The sequence below is a fragment of the Fusarium odoratissimum genome, assembly GCF_000260195.1.
Source record: "Fusarium odoratissimum NRRL 54006 unplaced genomic scaffold supercont1.65, whole genome shotgun sequence".
NCBI classification, from domain to species: domain Eukaryota; kingdom Fungi; phylum Ascomycota; class Sordariomycetes; order Hypocreales; family Nectriaceae; genus Fusarium; species Fusarium odoratissimum.
The window spans coordinates 1-19,445 of record NW_022158788.1 but is presented as its reverse complement, the minus strand read 5'-3'; the positions used below and the strand labels follow the sequence as shown (position 1 = coordinate 19,445).

Below are 19,445 nucleotides of genomic sequence, written 5' to 3'. Positions count from 1 at the left end.
TAGATGACAGAGAAAAGAGGGGTTGATCACTGAATCTCATTCAGTCTTAGTAATGGATGCATCGGGAAAGCAAGTAAGCCAGGCTTGCATTAGTTCGTTCTTAGACGAATAAGAAATTGTCTTGAGATGTCGGCGTAGCGTCTACTTCCGCGGTGATTGGCTTATTCATCAACCGTGAGAAACATGCATACGCCACGGCTCTAAGGCATTGAAGGAGCTTGACAAGTTAACGCTGCCCAGCGGGGCTGTGGCTTGGAAGTCCCGGAAGATATAAATATGACCGAGGCGACGTTCAATCTCTTTGCGTGTTCATTCCACATAAGCTGCATCCATCATGACTGTAATATCTCTGTTTTCGAAACTCAAGGCTCACCTGGCCGACACTCAAGCCAAAACCTACTCGCCTAGTGCAGCAGACTACAAGCAAGTCGAACAGTGCTTTATTGACAACCCAGTTCAAACTCTTGGGGTAGTCAGACCTCAGACCAGCGATGAAGTGGCCCTGATTGTGCAGTTCTGCTTGGAGCATCGCGTCGAGTTTAGCGTGCGAGGGGGAGGCCATGATTGTGCCAGTCGAACATTGGTGGATGGGGCACTTGTGATTGACATGCGAGATATCAAGCACGTTGTTATAGCCGAAGACAAGAAAAGCGCAAGAGTCGGCGGGGGCATTCTCAGCGGCGAATTGGCCAAGGCATTGGGGAAAGAAGGCCTGAGTACGCCGACGTGAGTACTTTGACCAAGCTTTGTAAGGTTCCAATACTGATCAAAGACTCTAGCGGTACGGTCGCAAGTGTAGGATATACTGGATGGGCTACTCTCGGTGGCTACGGACCGTTGACGTCGCATTATGGCCTCGGCGTTGACCAGATCATCGGAGCAAAGATCGTCAACGCTCGTGGAGAAGTCCAGGATGCTAATGAAGAACTGCTTGTCGGTATCCGAGGCGATGGCGGATCACTCGGTGTAGTTATTGAACTAACTATCAAAATTTACCCAATCAACAAGGTACGCTTCGCTCCCATCGAACCAGGACCTCAGCTCACATATCTAGCTCCTCTCGTCAATGATTGTCTACGACTCAAGCGACCTAACCGCAGCTCTCACCTCCTACACCCAACACTACGAAAAGCTTCTCGAATCAGGCAAACTCCCGGTGTACCTACAACTACAGCCGATGGTCGCCCAAATGCCAGGCCAGCCCGTCAGTCTCATGGTCATCGCGACTTGGCACGGCGACGACAAAAACGAAGGGCGATCTTGGATAAAGAACATAGCTGGGGCGGCTACCTGTGTGATGGAGAACACGCAGGAGATTACACTTGCGGAAATGCTCGAGAATAATGAGAAGTTGGTTACCTGGCCTTCATACGGTAGAGTCTATACTCTGAACTGTAAGACTCTGACCGAGAAGGCCATTGAAATCTTGGGAAAGCATTGCCTCAATGCACCAGGTGGAAGTCTAATCTTCTCATACCATACGCTTCTCTCAGCACAAGAGCCTAAACAAAAGTCTGTTTTTGGAACGAGGGCGCGCCATCATATGTTTGAGATCTACGCAGTTCTTGCAGATAAAAATATCGCGGAAGAACGAGTTCAATGGGCTGCCAAGGTCAAGGCCGAACTTCAGGCACAAGATGCTGATAATATCCTGGAGGGGTCGTATATATCGCTTGGCTCTCACGAGGATGCTGATGTCAAGAAGATCTATGGGAAGCATTATGAGACGTTGGCAGCTTTGAAGAGGAAGTATGATCCTGGGAATGTGTTCAAGCATAGCGTTCCAAGACTGGTCCTTGCTAAAGAGGGGGATGAGATTGTTGAGGCCCAAGTTTAGTAAAGTGTATAAGGTTACTAGTTATATGTAAGTATAAGTATAAGTAACAACCCTTTTAATACTTATATGTATTTATATAAGTTATTAATAACATTAAACTTATTATTGAATTTAATAGTATTATATTTAAAACTTGGTTGCTTTGGATATATAGTGGTCTGTTATATGATTAAGGGAGGGAGCCACAGTACCCAAGCTCTGAACGTTGATTGCTTTTAGCAAACTAGTGTACACAAAGATATCAATAGAGTATTAGATCCTGGTCCAGACTTCCCCCATCTATTGTTTCGTCCCTGCCTTACATAATCAGGTAATTCTAGGCTTTCCTAATGCAGTTCTATCATCTGAGACCCATAGCCTACTACCATACAATTGGCATAGGTCGAGGGTCCGGCTGCTGCTGTGGGGGTTGGGGCTATTTGCCAAAAACCCTGCATCCGTGCCTCAAACTCTTAATGTTGACGAGCACCCATGCTCATCTGCTTCCTAGCCATCCCGGAAATGGTCTTGGGGGCAATCCATTTCAGACGACCGTCGCTATCAAGTCGGCATTGCGATGATGCACTTCGCGCTTGGCTGAAGTAACCGTATAATCCTGTTGTTTGGGCAGGCTGGCTCTGAGAGTTGTCTGGTGGGTTCTGGTTACAATGCAGCGGGGTCATGATGGCTTCAGGCGGGCGGGTGTCAGTAGCCGCTGGTTGAGGTGGCAGATGGGAATGAAAATTCGTGTTGTCAATTGGGGACGGTTCGTGCTCTTCGGCCGAAAGCTCCGGAGGCCATCGAGACAATGGAGCATCAGCAACAGCAGTCGCCTGGGGTTGCATATCAAACAAAGGGTTTGAAGAGGCGGCTCCGGTTGGTACTTGAGCCTCGGACATGACATCAAGTTGCCGAGCGTGATCGGGGTTTAACAGCATAGGGTCTGTTTGACTAGCGTTATCTAAAGGCCGAGGGAACTCTGCCGGGTGGATCAAGTTGTCATGAGAGTCCGCATTTTCGTTTGTTGGACATTGACTATGATTCGCTACCCCAGCCTTCAACGGCTGCTGTGAAAACGCATTGCTGTGGTTGGTGCCGGTGCTTATGTCTTGCTGGGCATTACCCGCCGTCATAGGCTCTTCCTGAGGTTCGGTCTTGGGAAGAGGGGATCCGACGGGTGTATCGGGCCATGGCTCATGGCCTGCTGTTTCATCGTCGTTATCATCATCGATGACAATGATCTCTCGACCGGGGACGCCTGTAAGTTGTTCTTCGCGGGGGAATATTTCGGCAGTCGGTCGGTCATCGGTATGGGGGACTTTAAAAAATAAAAAAATACGGTTAGTCGGGCTCAGATAGCTTACTCGTAACGGTCACGACTTACCCGCTTCATTACCACTCTTATTTCTCGAGGCAATAAAGCCATCCACGATCCCTTTGAACGGGATAGTAGCAACCTGGGGATCGTATAATTGAAACTCGCGCGCAGCAACCCAATTAACGCGACACTCCCCCGGAAACACCGACGCATCAAAATACATGATGGGATATTTCCTCTTTGAGTAGTCCTGGCTATAGGGGCGGTAGTCCGGAGCCCATTCGAATGACTCGTCAACATGGTTGTATTGATAACAGGATGGGACCTTCCTGATGAGAGCAGTGTCCTGGACAGTGAGCGACATGTCTTTACCAAGCTGTCCGGCATTGCGCCAAGGGAGAACCAGAATGGCAAAGAACTGCTTTGTCTCACTCCAAAAGGTCGTGTACACCTCTCCGGGCTGGGGATCAATCTGGGTGACATTCTGGTTACTCCGCGTAGAAAGACTGTGAGCAAATGAGGAGGAAAGGCTATCGGCAGGCCGACACATCTGAGAGTAAGAAAGTCTTCGCGCAACCTCATTATTTTCAGCGACCCCATTCTCATCGCAGTGAAGAACACGAGTTCCAAGAGCCCGAATGGCTTCTTCGAAATTGACAGAAGTCTGGTTATGCTTTTTACCCTGAAGATGCTTCACGGCACCGCGAATGGGATGATTGTTGAAATGTAGTCTATGTTTCTTGCACTCGAGGATGTACCAGAACCTGTTATGCTTGATGATGACATATTTGGGCTCGGCTTGGCCGTTTTGGTAGACTCGTTCGAACTCAATGGTTCTGTCGCCTGTAAGAGGCCCTTGGGTTACATCCGATCGAACGCGCTTCGTTGGACGGGTTGGATGAGATTCGGGGGATCCGGAGAAGTCGACTGGTCTCTTTTGGGGACCTGATGAGGTATTCTGTCGGGTTCTGTGTAGTTCGTCCGGGCGGGTGGTTGGCTCGCATGCATTTTCGGTGTTGGGAGGGCTAGGTATGGAGTCGTTCGTGCTTTGCGCCGGCGGTTCTCTTGTGCTTGTCGGCTGGGTAAGAGGTTCTTGTTCTTGTATGGGAGCGGAACACGAGGCAGTTGTGTCTTCGGGTTGGTGGGTGTCGACGGCGCCTGGTATAGTGTCTGACTGAGCAGTAGTGGTTGAAAGAGGGTGATCGACCCGGTCGCACCAATCATTGCATAGCCTTTTACCAAGTTCAGGACCAAATAGGTCTATATGTTCAAAAAGTGAGGAAATCTGCTGGTCCAAGAGCTTCTGCTGATACTCGTGCTCCTTTTGTTCCTTAGTATCCTGATGTAACGCCATAAGCTCTTTGATGCGAGCTCCGCAGCGAAGAATCTCATCGAGCTTTTCGAATGAGTTTTGGGACGAGTTTGTTAGGCTGTTGAATTGATCTTGGGATCCCTTAATATTGTCTTGAAACTCTTCCTCTGGCGATTTTACAGGATGAATTTGGGGTATCCATCGTGCGAAAAATTCCTGGATGGCGGGGATTCGTTCTGAGGGTTGTAATTGATGGCCCTCCATTCCAGGCGGTCTTGGGATAGTTCACGCTATGAAGCGCTGGGTTAGCCAGTAGGGTCAATGGATCTGCCGCTTACTGTCTCAGTCAACGAGATAATATCGTATAGATAGTCAACGGCGCTTTAGAGCATCAGCGAAATGGTAACGGGCGATTTATTAACAGAATCACTTCTACACTACACACAACAGTAGATGAAAAGAAAGGAAAAGAAGAAGAAAAAGGAGAACTGGTTTGCTTGCTTCTTTGATGTGACAGCCTGATCCTGCCCATGTCCAATCAAAATAACAACAGACAAGGATGTGGCAAATCGACCAATAATGAATTATCTTATACATCCTGGTACCAACAGTTTTTCTACAATGTGGCTTGACAAGAACAGTTTAGATCTGTTGCCTCTTTGCTTACTACGTGAATATCATGGCGGACCTTGTTATTTCAGCCGCATCTTGGCGGCATACAGACTGGGCCGGAAACATGCAACCACGCGACGATATGCCCACCCCCTCCCATCCAACCCAAGAGTTCCACAGCGATAAAACCGAGCGGCGCGTAGCAAGTCTAGAATAAAAGGTACCCTGTTAATGATAGAAAGAGCGGTGATGTACCGTGCCTAAAACGAAAAGAAAAACGCAATCATCTCATCCCATCCATTAGACCCATCATTTGTTTACTCCTCCTACACTGGAGACAGAACATAGCCTTGCTCGATGGCATCCCTTTTAGCCAACCTCATTAATCCCACTGGTCATGGACGTGAAACATGTTTCAGCAGCTATTAACAATTGCTGCAACAGCTGGAGGATTACTAAGTATATTGAGCAGGCCATTAACAAAAGACTCTTGCCGGTTCTATATTACAGTGGGGGGCAATAAGTATGAATACCCTTTGGTGTACTGACACACACCTCTTAGCCTAAAAGAAGCTATGTTGACTCCTAATCCTGGTTAGAGGTTTTCCCTAACCGATTAGTATATAAGATAGCTATGTGTGAGGTTAATATGCACACTCTAACTATTAAAATAGGCTAGCGGCAGAAAAACAATACACGCCCGGTATTCATACTTATTGCCTCCCACTGTATTAGACCAGGGTCTCTCCTATTATCTTTTATTATATTAAATAGCCAATAATAAGCCGACTTTTAGCCTATATAGCCGCATATCTGCGGCGGTGGCTTGCCTAGACTTATTTCCCTGCTGACAGAGAGTTATCTCTTCTTTCACCTAGTTTCCCGTAAAGAGTATGGTAATCTTATCTCAGACTGGCCTTGGCAATTGGCAATTTAGCGCCAACAGCGGTCTACATCGTATCATAACTTAAGGAAACGTACTAATTGGGCCAGGACACTCCTCCGAGCTCGCCACTCACCAGCCCTATGGTAATAATTAAGGGGCTATCAAGCGCTTTCACACGCCGAAATGCTAGCACTAATCCGCAGCTTAGGGGCAAGCAGTTTTAGACCGGAATAATCTATTTAACACTAGGCTGATACCTCTCATCTTCCCTTTTAATCTAAGATCTAAAATTGCAAAGTCTAACAAACTCGCTGTTTTTTAACTATGAGCACGTGATGCGCCACCTAAAAAAATAAAATAAATAAATAAATAATAATCCCTCACAGGGGTTGCTGCCTTGGCAATGGCCTCAAGGCAGCAGATCCTTTCCAGGCACTGGCTCTCTTTCTTCCTTCAACATCTCACATCACAGCTCACAGCAGATCTTGCTCAAGTTCATCAGGATATTCACCGCTTCGAATTCAGAGTAGAGGAACAGATAAACAGTAGCTCCACTGCACCCAAGTCTAACTCCTCTGCCAGTGGCTCTGTCAGTTTGGCTTAGCGAAGCACCTATACCTGTATCATAGATATACCACGTTCATGAATCACCGGCCCCTGCCTACCCCCACATTGATCAGTTTGATAAGAAAGGCTGTGCTATCCTTGGTCGCACCATGTTTTCGCCTCTAATCGACTTTACTCTCAGCATCTCAGACTCAAGCATTAGGTGTTTATCAAACTTGGGCAAGAAGGAGTGGGTATTTGTCGACGAAGAGACTAGTACCTGGAGTGACTTCTCGAGATAAGAAGGGCATCCGTAAGAAGAAACAGAGATGTAGGGCCAAGAGATAAGCAGTCTAAAACTTTAACAAACTGAACCTAATTTTTATAATATCACTTAAAATTTAAGAGAGAGAGAGGTCTTAAAGTTCACATATCTCTATGAAGTATTACATTAACTTAAATATAACTATAAAGATATAAACTTATATAGTTGATGCTAGGTCACGTGCGTGGTCACGAAGTGAAGGCATTCAGGGGGGGATTGAATTGAGGTGGGCCGTGGTGTTGTGGTTTCAACCCCAGGCCCGGATTATCTAATCTTCCGCAAACGAGGATCAACAAGATCCTCACGCATTAATAGTTAAAGTTCTATTTAATAATAAGAAAGCAATTTCTATAGAGATTAACTAAGGCACAGATATATCAGGCTCTTCTACTCAGGGTTCCGCCTGGCCAATTAGGACATAATTAGAGTAATAGTCGATTACACTATAAAGTGAGATCCCAACAGGAATGCTAGCTGATAAGCTGATCTTCTATCTATGCTTAGAGTGGACCAGCATGAAGTCTTGAGCCAATGAATGGTGTTGATCAGCAGTGGTGCGGCTTAGTCATGTCCCAAAATGGAAAGCAGCGCGTTGAAGTTCGGATTCGCATTTATTTGGCGGGAATAGTATCAGAAATCGTAGAAATAAGCATATACTCATGGAATCGACTTCGCTGACTTTCGTCATTGACTATGGGGGCTGTAGTATATAAAGTTCACAAAAACCTGAAGATGTGATCAAAGACAATTAATCTTCTACGTTCAACTTGACCTTTACTCAATACTAGTCATTCTTTTGACAATGGAACTCTCCAACAAAGCCGCCTACCTTGTCAGCCCTAGCAGTCCCTTGATCGAGGTCAAATCTGCACCCGTTCCAGAGCCTGGATCAAATGAAGTACTCGTCAAAACAGAGGCCATCGCGATCAACCCAGTCGACGCCGTCAAACAGTCCATGGGCAACATGATGTTCGAGTGGCTCACATATCCCCTTGTCCTTGGTTACGACGTTACCGGCCAAGTCATCAAGACCGGTTCTGGAGTTACTCGATTCAAAGATGGTGATAGGATCGTTGGACTGGCAGCTGGTATGGATAAGCGCGGACGAAGACCTGACGAGGGCGCTTTCCAAGAGCTTGTTGTGATCAGAGAGCATTTGGCTGTAAAAGTTCCTGGCAGGATGAAAAGTGCTGATGCGGCCGTGCTGCCTCTTACTGCTGTAACTGCTGCGTGCGCTTTGTTCCAAAAAGAGCAGCTAGGCCTTCAAATGCCGCAGATCAAGACGCACCTTAAGCATACTGGCGAGACAGTGCTGGTTTGGGGAGCAAGCACAAGTGTTGGGAGGAACGCCGTACAGCTTGCAGTCGCAGCTGGCTACGATGTCATCGCCACAGCGTCACCCAAGAACTGGGATACGGTGCGCAGTCTCGGCGCATCTGCAGTATTCGACTATCGCAGCCCGTCAGTCATAGACGATGTGGTGGCGGGTCTAAAGGACACAAGGTGTGCAGGCGCCATAGCCATCGGTCAAGGCTCTCTGGCAAAGTGTATCGACATCATCAAGATGACTCTTGGCGCTGCGAAGAACGTAGCCCAAGTCACGATTGATATGCCAGCATCGCCACCAACAGGCAAGCTCTCTATGGTTCCATTTGTTGCAAAGTACCTCTGGCTATCTTCAACAAACAGACTCAAGGTCTTGAGCAGCGGAGTCCGAAGCAAGTTTGTATTCGGCACGGACATAATCGATTGGGATACCGATGGGAAGCTATCGAAGTACCTGACCGAGGCACTGGACCTTGGGGAGTATACTCTGCCTTCCGAGGCTTGCGTTGTCGGAACTGGGTTGGAGACGATTTCGCATGGGCTGGACAGGGTTCGGAACGAGAAGTCTGGGAAGAAGATCGTAGTTGTGTTAGAATGAGGCAGCTTTGTTTCTCCTATATGTCTATTATCAGACCTGATCTTATATATAATCATTGAGCCAAATCCTGGCTCGCATTAAAATTAAAAATCGGCTAGATAAGTCCCGTCACCGCTGTTATTCTCATCGACTGACATGAAGAAACAAGTCGTCGCAAGAGAATCTATTCAGGTATAGGATAAAGGGTCGGAGCATTCGGGGAAAATAAACTTATAACACAACCTTAAATTAGAGACTACGACCAAGTCTAAGTAAAGTTTTAGATTCTTTACTCTAACTCTATCTGCCTTTAGGGCGGTCATTATGCTGAGACTTCGTTGAACAAGAGGAACGTAACAGAAAAGCACGACTATATCCACTTAATCACCTCTTATCTATGGAATCTCCATGATGGTCAGATTTCAGGTCCATGCGTGGCCTGAGAAGACTATTGGCTGGGAACAACGATTCACGGTCCTTGCATGGCTTATGGGGATCTCCATACGCGTCGCTCGGCAGATGGAACTTAGTATTACTCCCTGAATTGTCACAATATATAGACCCTGTGGATCTACCGAGGCTAAATGAGTAATGCTACAATGAAGAAATGATCTGCACTGCACCGCACTGACATTACAGTCGTATAGATACGGAGCAGTTTTAATGACTATGCAAGACCATTAATTATGCTCGATATTCGTTTGCCAAGATAGCCCGAGAGTCCGACGACCGGGCCTCGGCTTTTTAGTAGCTTCCGTGGTAGCAATAATGACGATCTGGCAGCAGTAGGAGATAGTATAAAGGTTTTGAACGAGCTGCTGCTTTGCTTCTCATAAAGCGATATTGTGTCTACTTTGTCATTTCGTCTCCATCCGTTTGTTAACCTACGATATGAACAACATATCCGAACGGACAGTAATAATTGCGGGAGGAGGTATATCCGGCCTTTCCCTCGCCAGTATGCTAGAAAGGGCGGGCATACGCTACGTCTTATTGGAAACTCATGGCAAAATCGCACCTCAGGTTGGTGCGAGTATTGGTCTTCAGTCAAGCGGACTCCGGATCCTTGATCAGCTTGGTTGCGCCGATGAGCTTATGTCATTAGTCGACATCCCACTAAATAATACCTACATACGATACCCCGATGGTTCAGTGATCAGGCATCATAGCAGTGTCCAAGATCATTTGATTGAGAGGTAAGGAGAAGAAAGGCTCAGAGAAACAAGATTTCTAATGCTTCACACTCAATAGACACGGCTATCCCACTATCTTTATCGACAGGCAAATGCTGATGCAGGTTCTCTACGATAAGCTCGAATCAAAAGCCTCGGTATACCCTGGGCAGAAGGTAGTTTCAGTTCTGGAGCTACATAACGGCATCCAAGTTACGACAGATAAGGGGAGGGTTTTTGAAGGAGACATCCTAGTTGGGGCCGATGGGATCTACAGTACTGTTCGAAAGGAAATGTGGCGCATCGCGAATGAGACATCACCCGGATACTTTCCTACTGACGAGTGGTCAAGCGTACCGTGCTATTACAAGTGCATCTTCGGCATCTCACGCCCCATCGAGGAGCTTGCGAAGGGTAGTCACTATGTATACAACGGCAACTTCTCCTACCTAGTTTTGGTTGGACCCGGTGGAAAGTTTTACTGGTTTCTCTTCGTCAAATTGCCTGTTACTTTGTACGGCCATGATATTCCGAGGTATACAAAGGTCGACGAAGAGAACCTGGCTCTGCAACATGCTTCCGATCAGATCACAACCCAGGTTACATTTGGTCAACTTTATGCAGCAAGAACTAGCTCTACTCTGACGCCACTTCATGAATACGTATTCGAAAAGTGGCATTACAAACGCATCATCACCATCGGCGATGCGGCTCACAAGGTACCAAGTCTCTTCGAATATCTGGCTCCCTATGCTAACCAAGCACGCCTAGTTTGAGCCTCTGACTGGTCACGGCGGTAATTCTGCCATTGAGACTGCCGCATCTCTTGTGAACCACTTGATGTCAGACGAGTGCGCAGACTGGAGCAATGCACAGATCGAAGCTGCCTTCACCGCCGTACAGGATGAACGTTTCGAGAGGGTACAGTGGCTCGTCAACGATGCCCACAAGACGCAGCAAATGCAGGCTATGGCAACACCTTTCCTAGCAACTATTGGTCCAATCTTGGCTTGTCATACAAACACACAAACTGTACTTCAACTAGGCGCTCGCAAAATCATTGGTGCAACACGGATCAAGGGAACTCCTGTACCTCCACGAGAACACACAATCCCATTCAACGATGAGCTACCTTGTCGTCCTCTTTCTTGGAGCTGGCTTCCCATAGGTCTAGGGGTATTAAGTCAGGCAGCGTTATTCCGCCTCGCGACTCAGAGTCTTGGACCATTGGAGATTCCTACCACTTTCGGCGGCGAGCCTCTAGTAAAGTATTACACAGGGTTTAGAGTCGTGGATAAGATCTTGAAAAGCTTGGTTGCTGTTTTTGGAGTTCCTCTTGCTTCGAATAACATGGCGGCGAACCTGCAGTGGGTTTCTTTCACGCCGCTGTTGTTGTCGACTACCCTTGACTGGACCTTGGAGAGTTACCGCGTCGGTTCGAAAGGTCTCATAACTTCCTTGTAAGTCATGCAGCAAAGGCAGGTATTTACGTTTAGGAGCTGACCGAAGTGTGATTTAGTTCGTCGATTTTCAGCACTATCTACCAAGTGAAGGCGGTCGGACGTATTGCACCTTTGTACCATTTAATTTCAGTGTGCGAGCATATCTTCGGGGGTTTCATCAGCTCGATTAGCGATCGTTTGGTTGAAAAGGAAGTCGTCGAATCGTTTGTGCCTAGCATCACCCTTGGATATATCATACCCACTGCGTTGATGCTCTGGCCCTTCAAGAACAAGGCCACTTGGCAGAGGTTTACTGCGCTTTGGCAGCCATTCCCTGTTTACGTCGGTCTCGTGACTTCCGGTCTCTCGACAATTCTAAGTAGACACCGGGCCAGAAACGCGGCAACTCAAACTCGGCCGAAAACCTCGAAAGAGAGTTGCGGCCCCAGGAAGCGAAAGGCCGAAACCCATTCGCTACTGAGATCTGTTTACGCGGTGGGAACTGCAGCTACAGCACTTGTCCATTTCTATACACTTTACCGCACAGCATCAAGTCCACACCTCAGCTTTTCGGGTGTTTTCGGTAGTATCAGATACTTAGTGTCTGGTGTGTCTCCGTCTGATCCAGCAGGCAGGATTCATGTATTCTTACAGCGCGACATGTTCATGAATGCCGTTTCTGTTCTTGCCAATAGTTTCTACCGGACTCTTGATCTGCGACGCTTAGGCTACATCACTAGCAAGGAAGCTTTGACGGCTTCTTTAGCAGTATTGGTTGCGCAACCGGTGCTTGGACCAGCTGCAGCTCATGTTGGGTTTCTTGGATGGAGAGAGGAGGTGTTCATGAGAATCGATAGACGGATAGGTGCACGTAAATAAATTAGGGAGCCTATTATACCTATATCGATCAGGATCATAAGGCTTCAGTATTTGCGATTCAGCCAAAGATCGGCAAGAAGCAGTAGTCTTGAGTTTGCAGCCTCTCATAGCTGTGATAGCATTTTCTATTCATATATCATGTACGTATTAGACAGGTTCTTATTCACTCTAGGACTTCCGCTTTAATCCTTTGATGGCACTCTTGTCTCTTATCCTTATGCGTCGATCAAGTAGTGAAGGGGTTAAAGTCAACACCAAGACGGTCAGCTTCAGCCTTCATCTTCTTGTTCTTCCTGGTCAAGTGCCACTTGATGATAGACGCAAGGGTAATACCAAGACTGGCAAAGACGATCTGCAAGATCATGGCCATGGTGTATCGAGGTTGGTCTCTATCGGGGAAGAAGTAGGGAGAGATGACGTTGCCAAGATGACCAAAGATGTTGACGATGGCACCACCAGCGGCACGCTTCTCAGGGGTCTGACCAAGAGTAGAAACAGCCCAAGTATACTGCAGAGTGTTGGCGGAGAAACAACCAGCGGCATACAAGAAGGTCATAGCGTATCGGACTGCCGCGTTGCCGGTAGCGACGGTCACGATAAAACCGATGACGGAGAAGGAGAGGGGGATGATGATGTGAAGACCTCGATCCTTTCTGCGATCAGAGTCCCATGACACGTAGAAAGTGCAGAGGGTACCGAAGACGTAAGGAGGGGCAGTCATGAGAAGCGAGGTAACGTTATGACCAAAGCCTGCTAATCGTTAGACGGGTTCAAGTGATTAATTGAGAATTGAACATACCAAGACCTCTGACGATGGTGGGGAAGAAGTTGTTGAAGCCATAAGACGAAGTGATGAAGATGTTCATGAACAAGAACATGTAAAGCTTGAGATCGGTAACAGCAAGCTTAAGTCCATGCATGACAGTAGACTTCTCAGAGAACTCGACTCTATCATCGAGAATTCGCGCAGCAGCAAGCTTGCGCATATCCTCAGTCATGTATCGTGTAGCACCACCTGTAGGCGAGTCAGGGTAGTTGGGCAGGACAAAGAAGGCAGTGATGGCAAAGAAACCACTGGCAGCACCTTCAATAATGAAGAGCCACTTCCAGCCAGCGAGTCCCATGGGGCCGTCAAGGCCGGCAAAGACGCCGGCGGCGATGAGTCCGGAGAAGGCCTGGGCGAGGACCAGACCGGAGTACAGAAGGGCGACGCGGAGGGCGAATTCTCGACGGGTGTACCAGCAGGACATGAGGAAGACGGCCTGTATATTGTCAGTAGATGAAGAGGGTCAAGTGTTGGGTGGGAAGGGGACGTACACCAGGGAAGAGAGGGGCCTCGACAATACCGAGAACGAACTGGACGCCCCAGAGACCACCAGCGCTGGTGCAAAGAACAGTCAAGGCTGAGATGGCGGACCAGATGAATGCAGCAACAGGCAGGAAGATGGAAGGTCGAACACGAGTGATCAGCATGTTAGACGGCAGCTGAGCAAGCATGTATCCAACAGTTAGAACCGCAACAGCAGTCTATCCAAGTTAGCACCATTCATAATCCGTCACCACTCTCATAAAACATACCTGATAATCTCCCTCTCCAAGATTGAGGTCCTCATTGAACGTGTTCAAACGCGCCTGCGCAATGTTTGTTCTGTTCAGATAGTTGAACATGTACAAGATCCAAAGCTGAGGCAGCATCCACATGTCCAGCTTTCTCACAATCTTCTTCTCCAGCTCCGCCGCGTTCGGCATGCCCAGACGCGCAACATGGTTGATGTCTGCGAAAGCATCCGTCGCCTTCTCCTGCACGATGGAGGGCGTGTCATTGAGGCCTGAACCAATCTCCTTGTGGTCATCACCACCAACGGTTGGTTTCTCGTCAGACATGGTGAAAGACTACCTCAACACAGATGCCAATAGAAGGATAAGAACAGGAGGACAGAGAGAAAAGTCTGTCTACCGGGCACTGAAAATTTGATGAGAGCGCCCTGTTTTTATACCCAGCTCAAAACTTCCTGATCCAAACTCCACAGAAAGAAAGCAGGGTGCTGCGTCAAGACTGCGGGGAAGCGATGACGGGGAACATCATTTTCTTGTAACAGAAGGTGCTAAGAGTCTTGGCTTGTGTAAACGCTCACGGCCAAGAGAAAGCCAAGAGAAAAGCTAAGTTGGTGACGGTTATACTGTGGAGTGAGTTTGATGTTACCGTCGTCGGAAGACAGGGACGGATATGGTTAAATTTGGAGTAATTCTCGCGTAAGGAGGCTCAACACTCTACGGGAATACTCACTTCCAGACAACGGAGAATCGTTTATTTCAGCCTCAACTCCTCACGCTAACTTGTAGAGACAACAAGTGCATCCAAAATCTTCCCCCAAATGTTGAGTTGATGATGGCGTGACTTGTTTCTCAGCTCCTCTTGGCGAGTGATTTTCCTTCCTTTCCCCAGGTCTTGGTCGGCGACCACTTCAACTGCCGATTCTCACCCAGCCAAGACATCTGGGGTTTGTCTCTAAACGAAATCCCCTCACTCCACCGTCAGTCGTTCCATCTCCGCCAACCCTCCAATGACCAGCCTCGCAATTGGGGTCAGAAATGCCTCTTTTATTCTTGGCAGCCCACGGGGAAAACCCGGGATGCCAGGAGAAGCTTTTTGCAAGATGTGGGATTGGGGTCTTGGCTGTAGCCTGGAGAGGAGTCTCATGAATCAGGTTCCTTGCTGGAGTAACAGCGCGTGGGGTAGAACTCCACTTGACTCGGGGAATCTGAGGGGAATTTGAGTCTATTTTTGATTACCTGGATGCTACTGCGTAGCTTAAATCTCGGTGAGGGTGGAAATAGGCGAAGGAATGCCAAGGTGAAGTCTCGGTGAAATTATAAGAACCGAGGATTTGGTCATAATGACAATTGAGACGTGTCATATCACAACAATCCTCCAGGTCCTGTACGCGGATTCTCCATCCAATGTTATGCTGTCCCATATTTCTCCAAGGCGCTTGCCAGCGAGGGTCTCATCTCCCCGCAACTGACTCCGTGGTCTTGGGCGCGGAACTTCAAACCTCCGCCGGTGGATGCACAACAATGACAAGACATTCCTCGTTGGTTAAAGAAAATGTGCTCGCATGGGGAGATTCGCGGTTATCGTAGACGGCATATTGAATGATTCTTGGCTTGTCTCTTGGCTACATAAAAGAGAAGGAAAAAATCGGAGCCGCAAATGGCCAAGATATTTTGTGTTGTTCTAGAATAGGGTAACCTTGTTGTGATGCATGGATGGTTGAGTGGCGGGGAGACGGAGAGATCCACTTATACACGGAGACAAGTCCGAGTCTTGGGGTTACAGGAATGAGGGGATGATCATGGTTGACATATTTAAGCACTGAGTTCCCCGAAAAAGTCTTGAGTGTGGCAGTCTCTTTACTGTTGGTTCTTCAATTCCCCAATTTGGAAGTGTCATGCATGCAATTACATCACACGATAATCCATCGTCAAACACGTTTACATCACAAGCCACAGATGATCAAGTCAGACCCTTCATCAAACATTAAATCTCTTAAGATACTAAGACATGCCGATCCCCCAGCTTTTCAGACGATCCCTTCCCCAGACTTCTTCGTCATTCTTAATAAGTATTCTTGGTAGCCAAGCCCCAGAAGTAAGCCACCCACGCGCCAAGAATAAGCACAATGACGGCAGAAAAGTTGATAACACCCAACTTCTTGTGCTTCTCTGCATGACCCTCGCTCTCAAACTCTTGCTTCTTGGCGTTGATAATGTGACCATTCTCAACTCTCTTCTTGCGACTCCACTGCAACTGTCCGATGAAGTCTGTCGCGAAACCTAAAGCAATCATGATACCTGCGACGACGACGGAGCCGGCTGCTAGTGTCACGTAGAGAATAGTGACGTTGTCGTAGTTGTTCTCGTCGCGATCTTGAAGAACGCCCGCGATGAGACTGACGATGATGGTCATGCTGTTGTTGATGGCGATTTTGATGGCGTAGCCTGACCCAAAGACTTCTTGATACCACATGCTTGTGCGGATGCTGTCGATGATGACTGTAGGGCCGAAGGAACTTGCAACAGCAAAGATGCCAAAGCTGGCAGCGGTGCCAGACACAGTAGGTCCCCAGGCCACAAGACACATGGACATGAGCATGCCTAGTCCACAGACAAGCATGATCGTAAGACGCTGTCCAAGCATGTCGACAAAGATACCGACCAAGGGCACAAAGAAGAAGCCGAGGTACTGAGACATGGAGGAGTACCAACCCGCCTTGACAGCTGAGATCTTGAACCGCTGCTCCGCTAACTCGGTGCTATTCGTAGAAAACACATTCGCCGTCGACGTTTGAAAGAGCGAGAACAAGCAGACCAGCCAAAATGACCAGGGCAGGGTAAGCATCTTTCCAATCTCAAACCTCTTATTGTTCTCCGTCAACTTCTCCCCCGTCGCAGGATCTCTCGTCCCCGCATATCTCTTCTCACACCAGCGTGTAAACCACCAAAAGAACAGTGTCGCAACGTTTGTGAAGAGGTTCATGAACACAGCCATCCAGTACGCCCAGCTAAAGTTACCGAGATTATCAGCGATGACATTGGCGGTGGCTTTTCCAACAAAGGAGCCGATCTTGCCGATGCCGAGCTCAAAGGCGAGTGTTGATGCGAAGCCTGAGGAGGGAGGGAACCAGGAGGAGAAGATCTTGTATTGGGCGACTTGGGTTGCGACGTCGCCGAGGGCTTGGATTACGATGCCGCCAATCATGAATTTGTAGGAGCGTACTTGGGTTGCTGCTGCGACGAGGATGGCGCCGATGGAGAAGACGGCGTTGCCCCAGAGCATGGTGCCTGAATATGTTAGACGAGATGTATATGAAGGGATGAGCGTATACGTACTAGCTCCGCCATATCGATCTGTGAGAATACCACTGGCGAGAATAAGAGCAGTCTTGATAAAGTTCTCACTTGTATCAAGAACAGCATACTGGGTATTTGTGATGTGAAGTTCCTGGTCTAGGTTAGCCAAGTTCTCCCTCTTCGGGACAGTAGACCTACCTTCTTGAGGGTACTCTTCAAAGCACCAGTGACTCCACTACTCCAATGCCCTCCAAAGCCAATCATACTAACGATGACGACAGATAAGATCTTCATGCTCAAGGGCACAGGCTTCTTGCCATGGTCATCGCTCCCGCTGTCTGATTGGTCAGACACGGGAGTGACGGTCTCTGTCTTGAGCTCTTTGGACTCCATGATGCTCTGAGCGACAGGCTGATGACGGAAGGAGATGAGATGAGATGGAAAAGATTATCAGATAAAACGCAACGGCTGTCAGGTCTTTATCAGATCAATCTCAGTGGGTCATCCTCCGATGTTTATATTTCCCAACCAGGTTTTTCTTCACGTTCTGAGCTAGGGCCCACTTGGCGTGTCACTCACGCGAGCTGAGTCTGGACCCTCGCATTGTCCGATGTCAGGTTAGAACTATTGAACGTTAAATTCCTTCTAGAGCCCTTTAAAAAAAGGAGATGTTTATAATAGCGGGCGTACCCCCGGAGATGTGTTTATCCTTCTGCCACCAAAATCTCACCTTCATGACTCTTTCAAAAGCAATTTTCTTTCTAAAAACGCTTGATCTGTCAAAATCTGATAACGCATTGCGCGGTAGCTCAAAGCCCCCTAAATTACCGTCTCCTCGGTACATGGGTGCATATCCCTGCCGTAAGGAGGCTAGACCCCCCGAAACCGCCTGACATCGGAGCGAGAGGTTTATCACAGTGAGACACCAAGACCCGCAAAACTCTTCCCTTCTTCCACTTCTCACTGTGAAAAAAGTCGAGTTCATCACTTCGCAGCTGATTGATAAACTTCTGGGTCCAAAAGATGGCCTGTTTATGCGGGTGCATCAATCAACTGATTGATAACTTTGATCCGAAAACGGCCGCGGGTCTTGCGTCAGGCCTGAATAAGCACCTCGAAGCTATCCGAAGCATCCTCGCTAGGAATAAATCCCTCGCCAAGGAGGTTCGATACCAGATCATCCCGAGTAACCAGCGCACAGCAAAGATCTTGTCGCTGCACTCTATTGATCTTTTAAAGATTGAGAGGTTGCATAGCGTGTTTAAAGATGACGTCAAGGGTTTCTGGGTGGCGTCTGGTGATGCGTTACATCAGGAATTACGACGGCGAATAGCGTGTATTACGATCTTCTTGAGATCGAAAGTGGATGATGATGCGTGGGCGTCGTATGATGTCGCGAACCTTATCCAAGGGCGCACGTTATCCGAGTTGAGATATGCGGGCAGCAAGTACATCAAGATCGCCCGACGCCTGGGAGGGATTGGGTCGATCCTCTGGCTGCCGCTAGAAATACCGGCCTCAACGTAAGTTTAGCCCTCCAACCAATCGGCTGAGCTGACGAGATCAGATATGAGCGTTACCTAAACATGGATGACGCCGAGGCCTTTGATCACATTCAGAACCTTGGCTCCGACGCGCCCGACCTGAACCTTTTCGTTCAGCGCCTCATCACGGCTCAACTTGACGGTGAGTGCCTGTTGTATACGCGAGAGGTCCGTGCTAATACGTACTAGATCCCTCGCTTGTCTTGTCACATCGAAATTTGCTGTTAGAGTATGGAGACTGCATATCACCCTCCGAGCAAGGTCTGCTTCTGCTGCATGCTCTTGGCGGTAATGACATTCCGCTCGATTTGCTGAAAAGCGCCAAGATTCCTATGAGACGATGGACCAATGAAGGAGAGATACAGAGCATAACTGCCTCCGATTTCGGGTTCAATGCTGAAATAATCAGGCTGCTGTCTAGTGATGAGCGTCTTGAGGAGTTGAGTCAACGGCCGGAAGTTACTCAGCAGGCTTTGGAGGATGGCACGATTGTTTGGTCGTTATCGCCTGAGGCGCAAGAAGAGCTTTCTCATCGATTGACACCGCAGACAACCGAGGACTGGGCGACAACGGCGTTGAAGTTGCTGTGCTTTGCATGTCCTCCTTGCTATGAAGGCAAAGTCAATTGGTACGCCCAGTACGCTCCCTGTGTCACAGCGCAAGACCAGACTAGGTTACCCTAGACCGACAGGCCAAGTGGATCTCAGTCACGTGGCGATACGTTATCGCAGAAGATCCTGACCGACCGCCTGATAGCTCCTGAACGTAGCTCCTGGAGCTACGTCTTGTCAATAGAGCCTGACCTGCCTGCAGTGCCTATCCGTAGCAATAGAATC

General features: G+C 48.2%; 7 protein-coding genes across 7 annotated transcripts; 4 read left to right on the top strand and 3 right to left on the bottom strand.

Annotated features, from left to right (window-relative positions):
* Window positions 1–334: 334 nt before the first annotated feature.
* On the top strand, window positions 335–1,837 carry FOIG_16060 (uncharacterized protein; the record flags this gene model as incomplete). The annotated part of the gene is made up of 3 exons (XM_031217481.1): window positions 335–726; window positions 780–1,008; window positions 1,055–1,837. The coding sequence occupies 3 exons, from the start codon at window positions 335–337 to the stop codon at window positions 1,835–1,837; spliced, it is 1,404 nt and encodes a 467-aa protein (XP_031052773.1).
* Window positions 1,838–2,289: 452 nt separating this feature from the next.
* Window positions 2,290–4,710, bottom strand: FOIG_16059 (uncharacterized protein; the record flags this gene model as incomplete). Its single annotated transcript, XM_031217480.1, has 2 exons — window positions 2,290–3,134; window positions 3,201–4,710. 2 exons carry the CDS (start codon window positions 4,708–4,710, stop codon window positions 2,290–2,292), a joined length of 2,355 nt encoding a protein of 784 aa, XP_031052772.1.
* Window positions 4,711–7,617: 2,907 nt separating this feature from the next.
* On the top strand, window positions 7,618–8,739 carry FOIG_16058 (uncharacterized protein; the record flags this gene model as incomplete). Its single annotated transcript, XM_031217479.1, has 1 exon — window positions 7,618–8,739. The coding sequence occupies one exon, from the start codon at window positions 7,618–7,620 to the stop codon at window positions 8,737–8,739; it is 1,122 nt and encodes a 373-aa protein (XP_031052771.1).
* A 939-nt stretch (window positions 8,740–9,678) lies between these two features.
* Window positions 9,679–12,303, top strand: FOIG_16057 (uncharacterized protein; the record flags this gene model as incomplete). The annotated part of the gene is made up of 4 exons (XM_031217478.1): window positions 9,679–9,914; window positions 9,970–10,609; window positions 10,662–11,350; window positions 11,410–12,303. 4 exons carry the CDS (start codon window positions 9,679–9,681, stop codon window positions 12,209–12,211), a joined length of 2,367 nt encoding a protein of 788 aa, XP_031052770.1. The 3' UTR covers window positions 12,212–12,303.
* On the bottom strand, window positions 12,158–14,276 carry FOIG_16056 (uncharacterized protein). Its single transcript, XM_031217477.1, has 4 exons — window positions 13,790–14,276; window positions 13,529–13,738; window positions 13,011–13,473; window positions 12,158–12,961 (listed from the first exon to the last, which is right to left on the bottom strand). Exons 1-4 carry the CDS (start codon window positions 14,093–14,095, stop codon window positions 12,438–12,440), a joined length of 1,503 nt encoding a protein of 500 aa, XP_031052769.1. The 5' UTR covers window positions 14,096–14,276; the 3' UTR covers window positions 12,158–12,437.
* A 1,462-nt stretch (window positions 14,277–15,738) lies between these two features.
* On the bottom strand, window positions 15,739–17,458 carry FOIG_16055 (uncharacterized protein; the record flags this gene model as incomplete). The annotated part of the gene is made up of 3 exons (XM_031217476.1): window positions 15,739–17,056; window positions 17,105–17,216; window positions 17,264–17,458. The coding sequence occupies 3 exons, from the start codon at window positions 17,456–17,458 to the stop codon at window positions 15,831–15,833; spliced, it is 1,533 nt and encodes a 510-aa protein (XP_031052768.1). The 3' UTR covers window positions 15,739–15,830.
* A 325-nt stretch (window positions 17,459–17,783) lies between these two features.
* FOIG_16054 (uncharacterized protein) lies at window positions 17,784–19,292 on the top strand (the record flags this gene model as incomplete). Its single annotated transcript, XM_031217475.1, has 3 exons — window positions 17,784–18,588; window positions 18,633–18,751; window positions 18,799–19,292. The coding sequence occupies exons 1-3, from the start codon at window positions 18,089–18,091 to the stop codon at window positions 19,290–19,292; spliced, it is 1,113 nt and encodes a 370-aa protein (XP_031052767.1). The 5' UTR covers window positions 17,784–18,088.
* Window positions 19,293–19,445: the final 153 nt, after the last annotated feature.

Coding starts and splice junctions, on each gene's coding strand:
- FOIG_16056 (XM_031217477.1), bottom strand. CDS start 14,095: ATGTCTGACGAGAAACCAACCGTTGGTGGTGATGACCACAAGGAGATT. Junction 13,739..13,789: donor TTGGAGAGGGAGATTATCAG/GTATGTTTTATG, acceptor TAACTTGGATAG/ACTGCTGTTGCGGTTCTAAC. Junction 12,962..13,010: donor CACCATCGTCAGAGGTCTTG/GTATGTTCAATT, acceptor AACGATTAGCAG/GCTTTGGTCATAACGTTACC.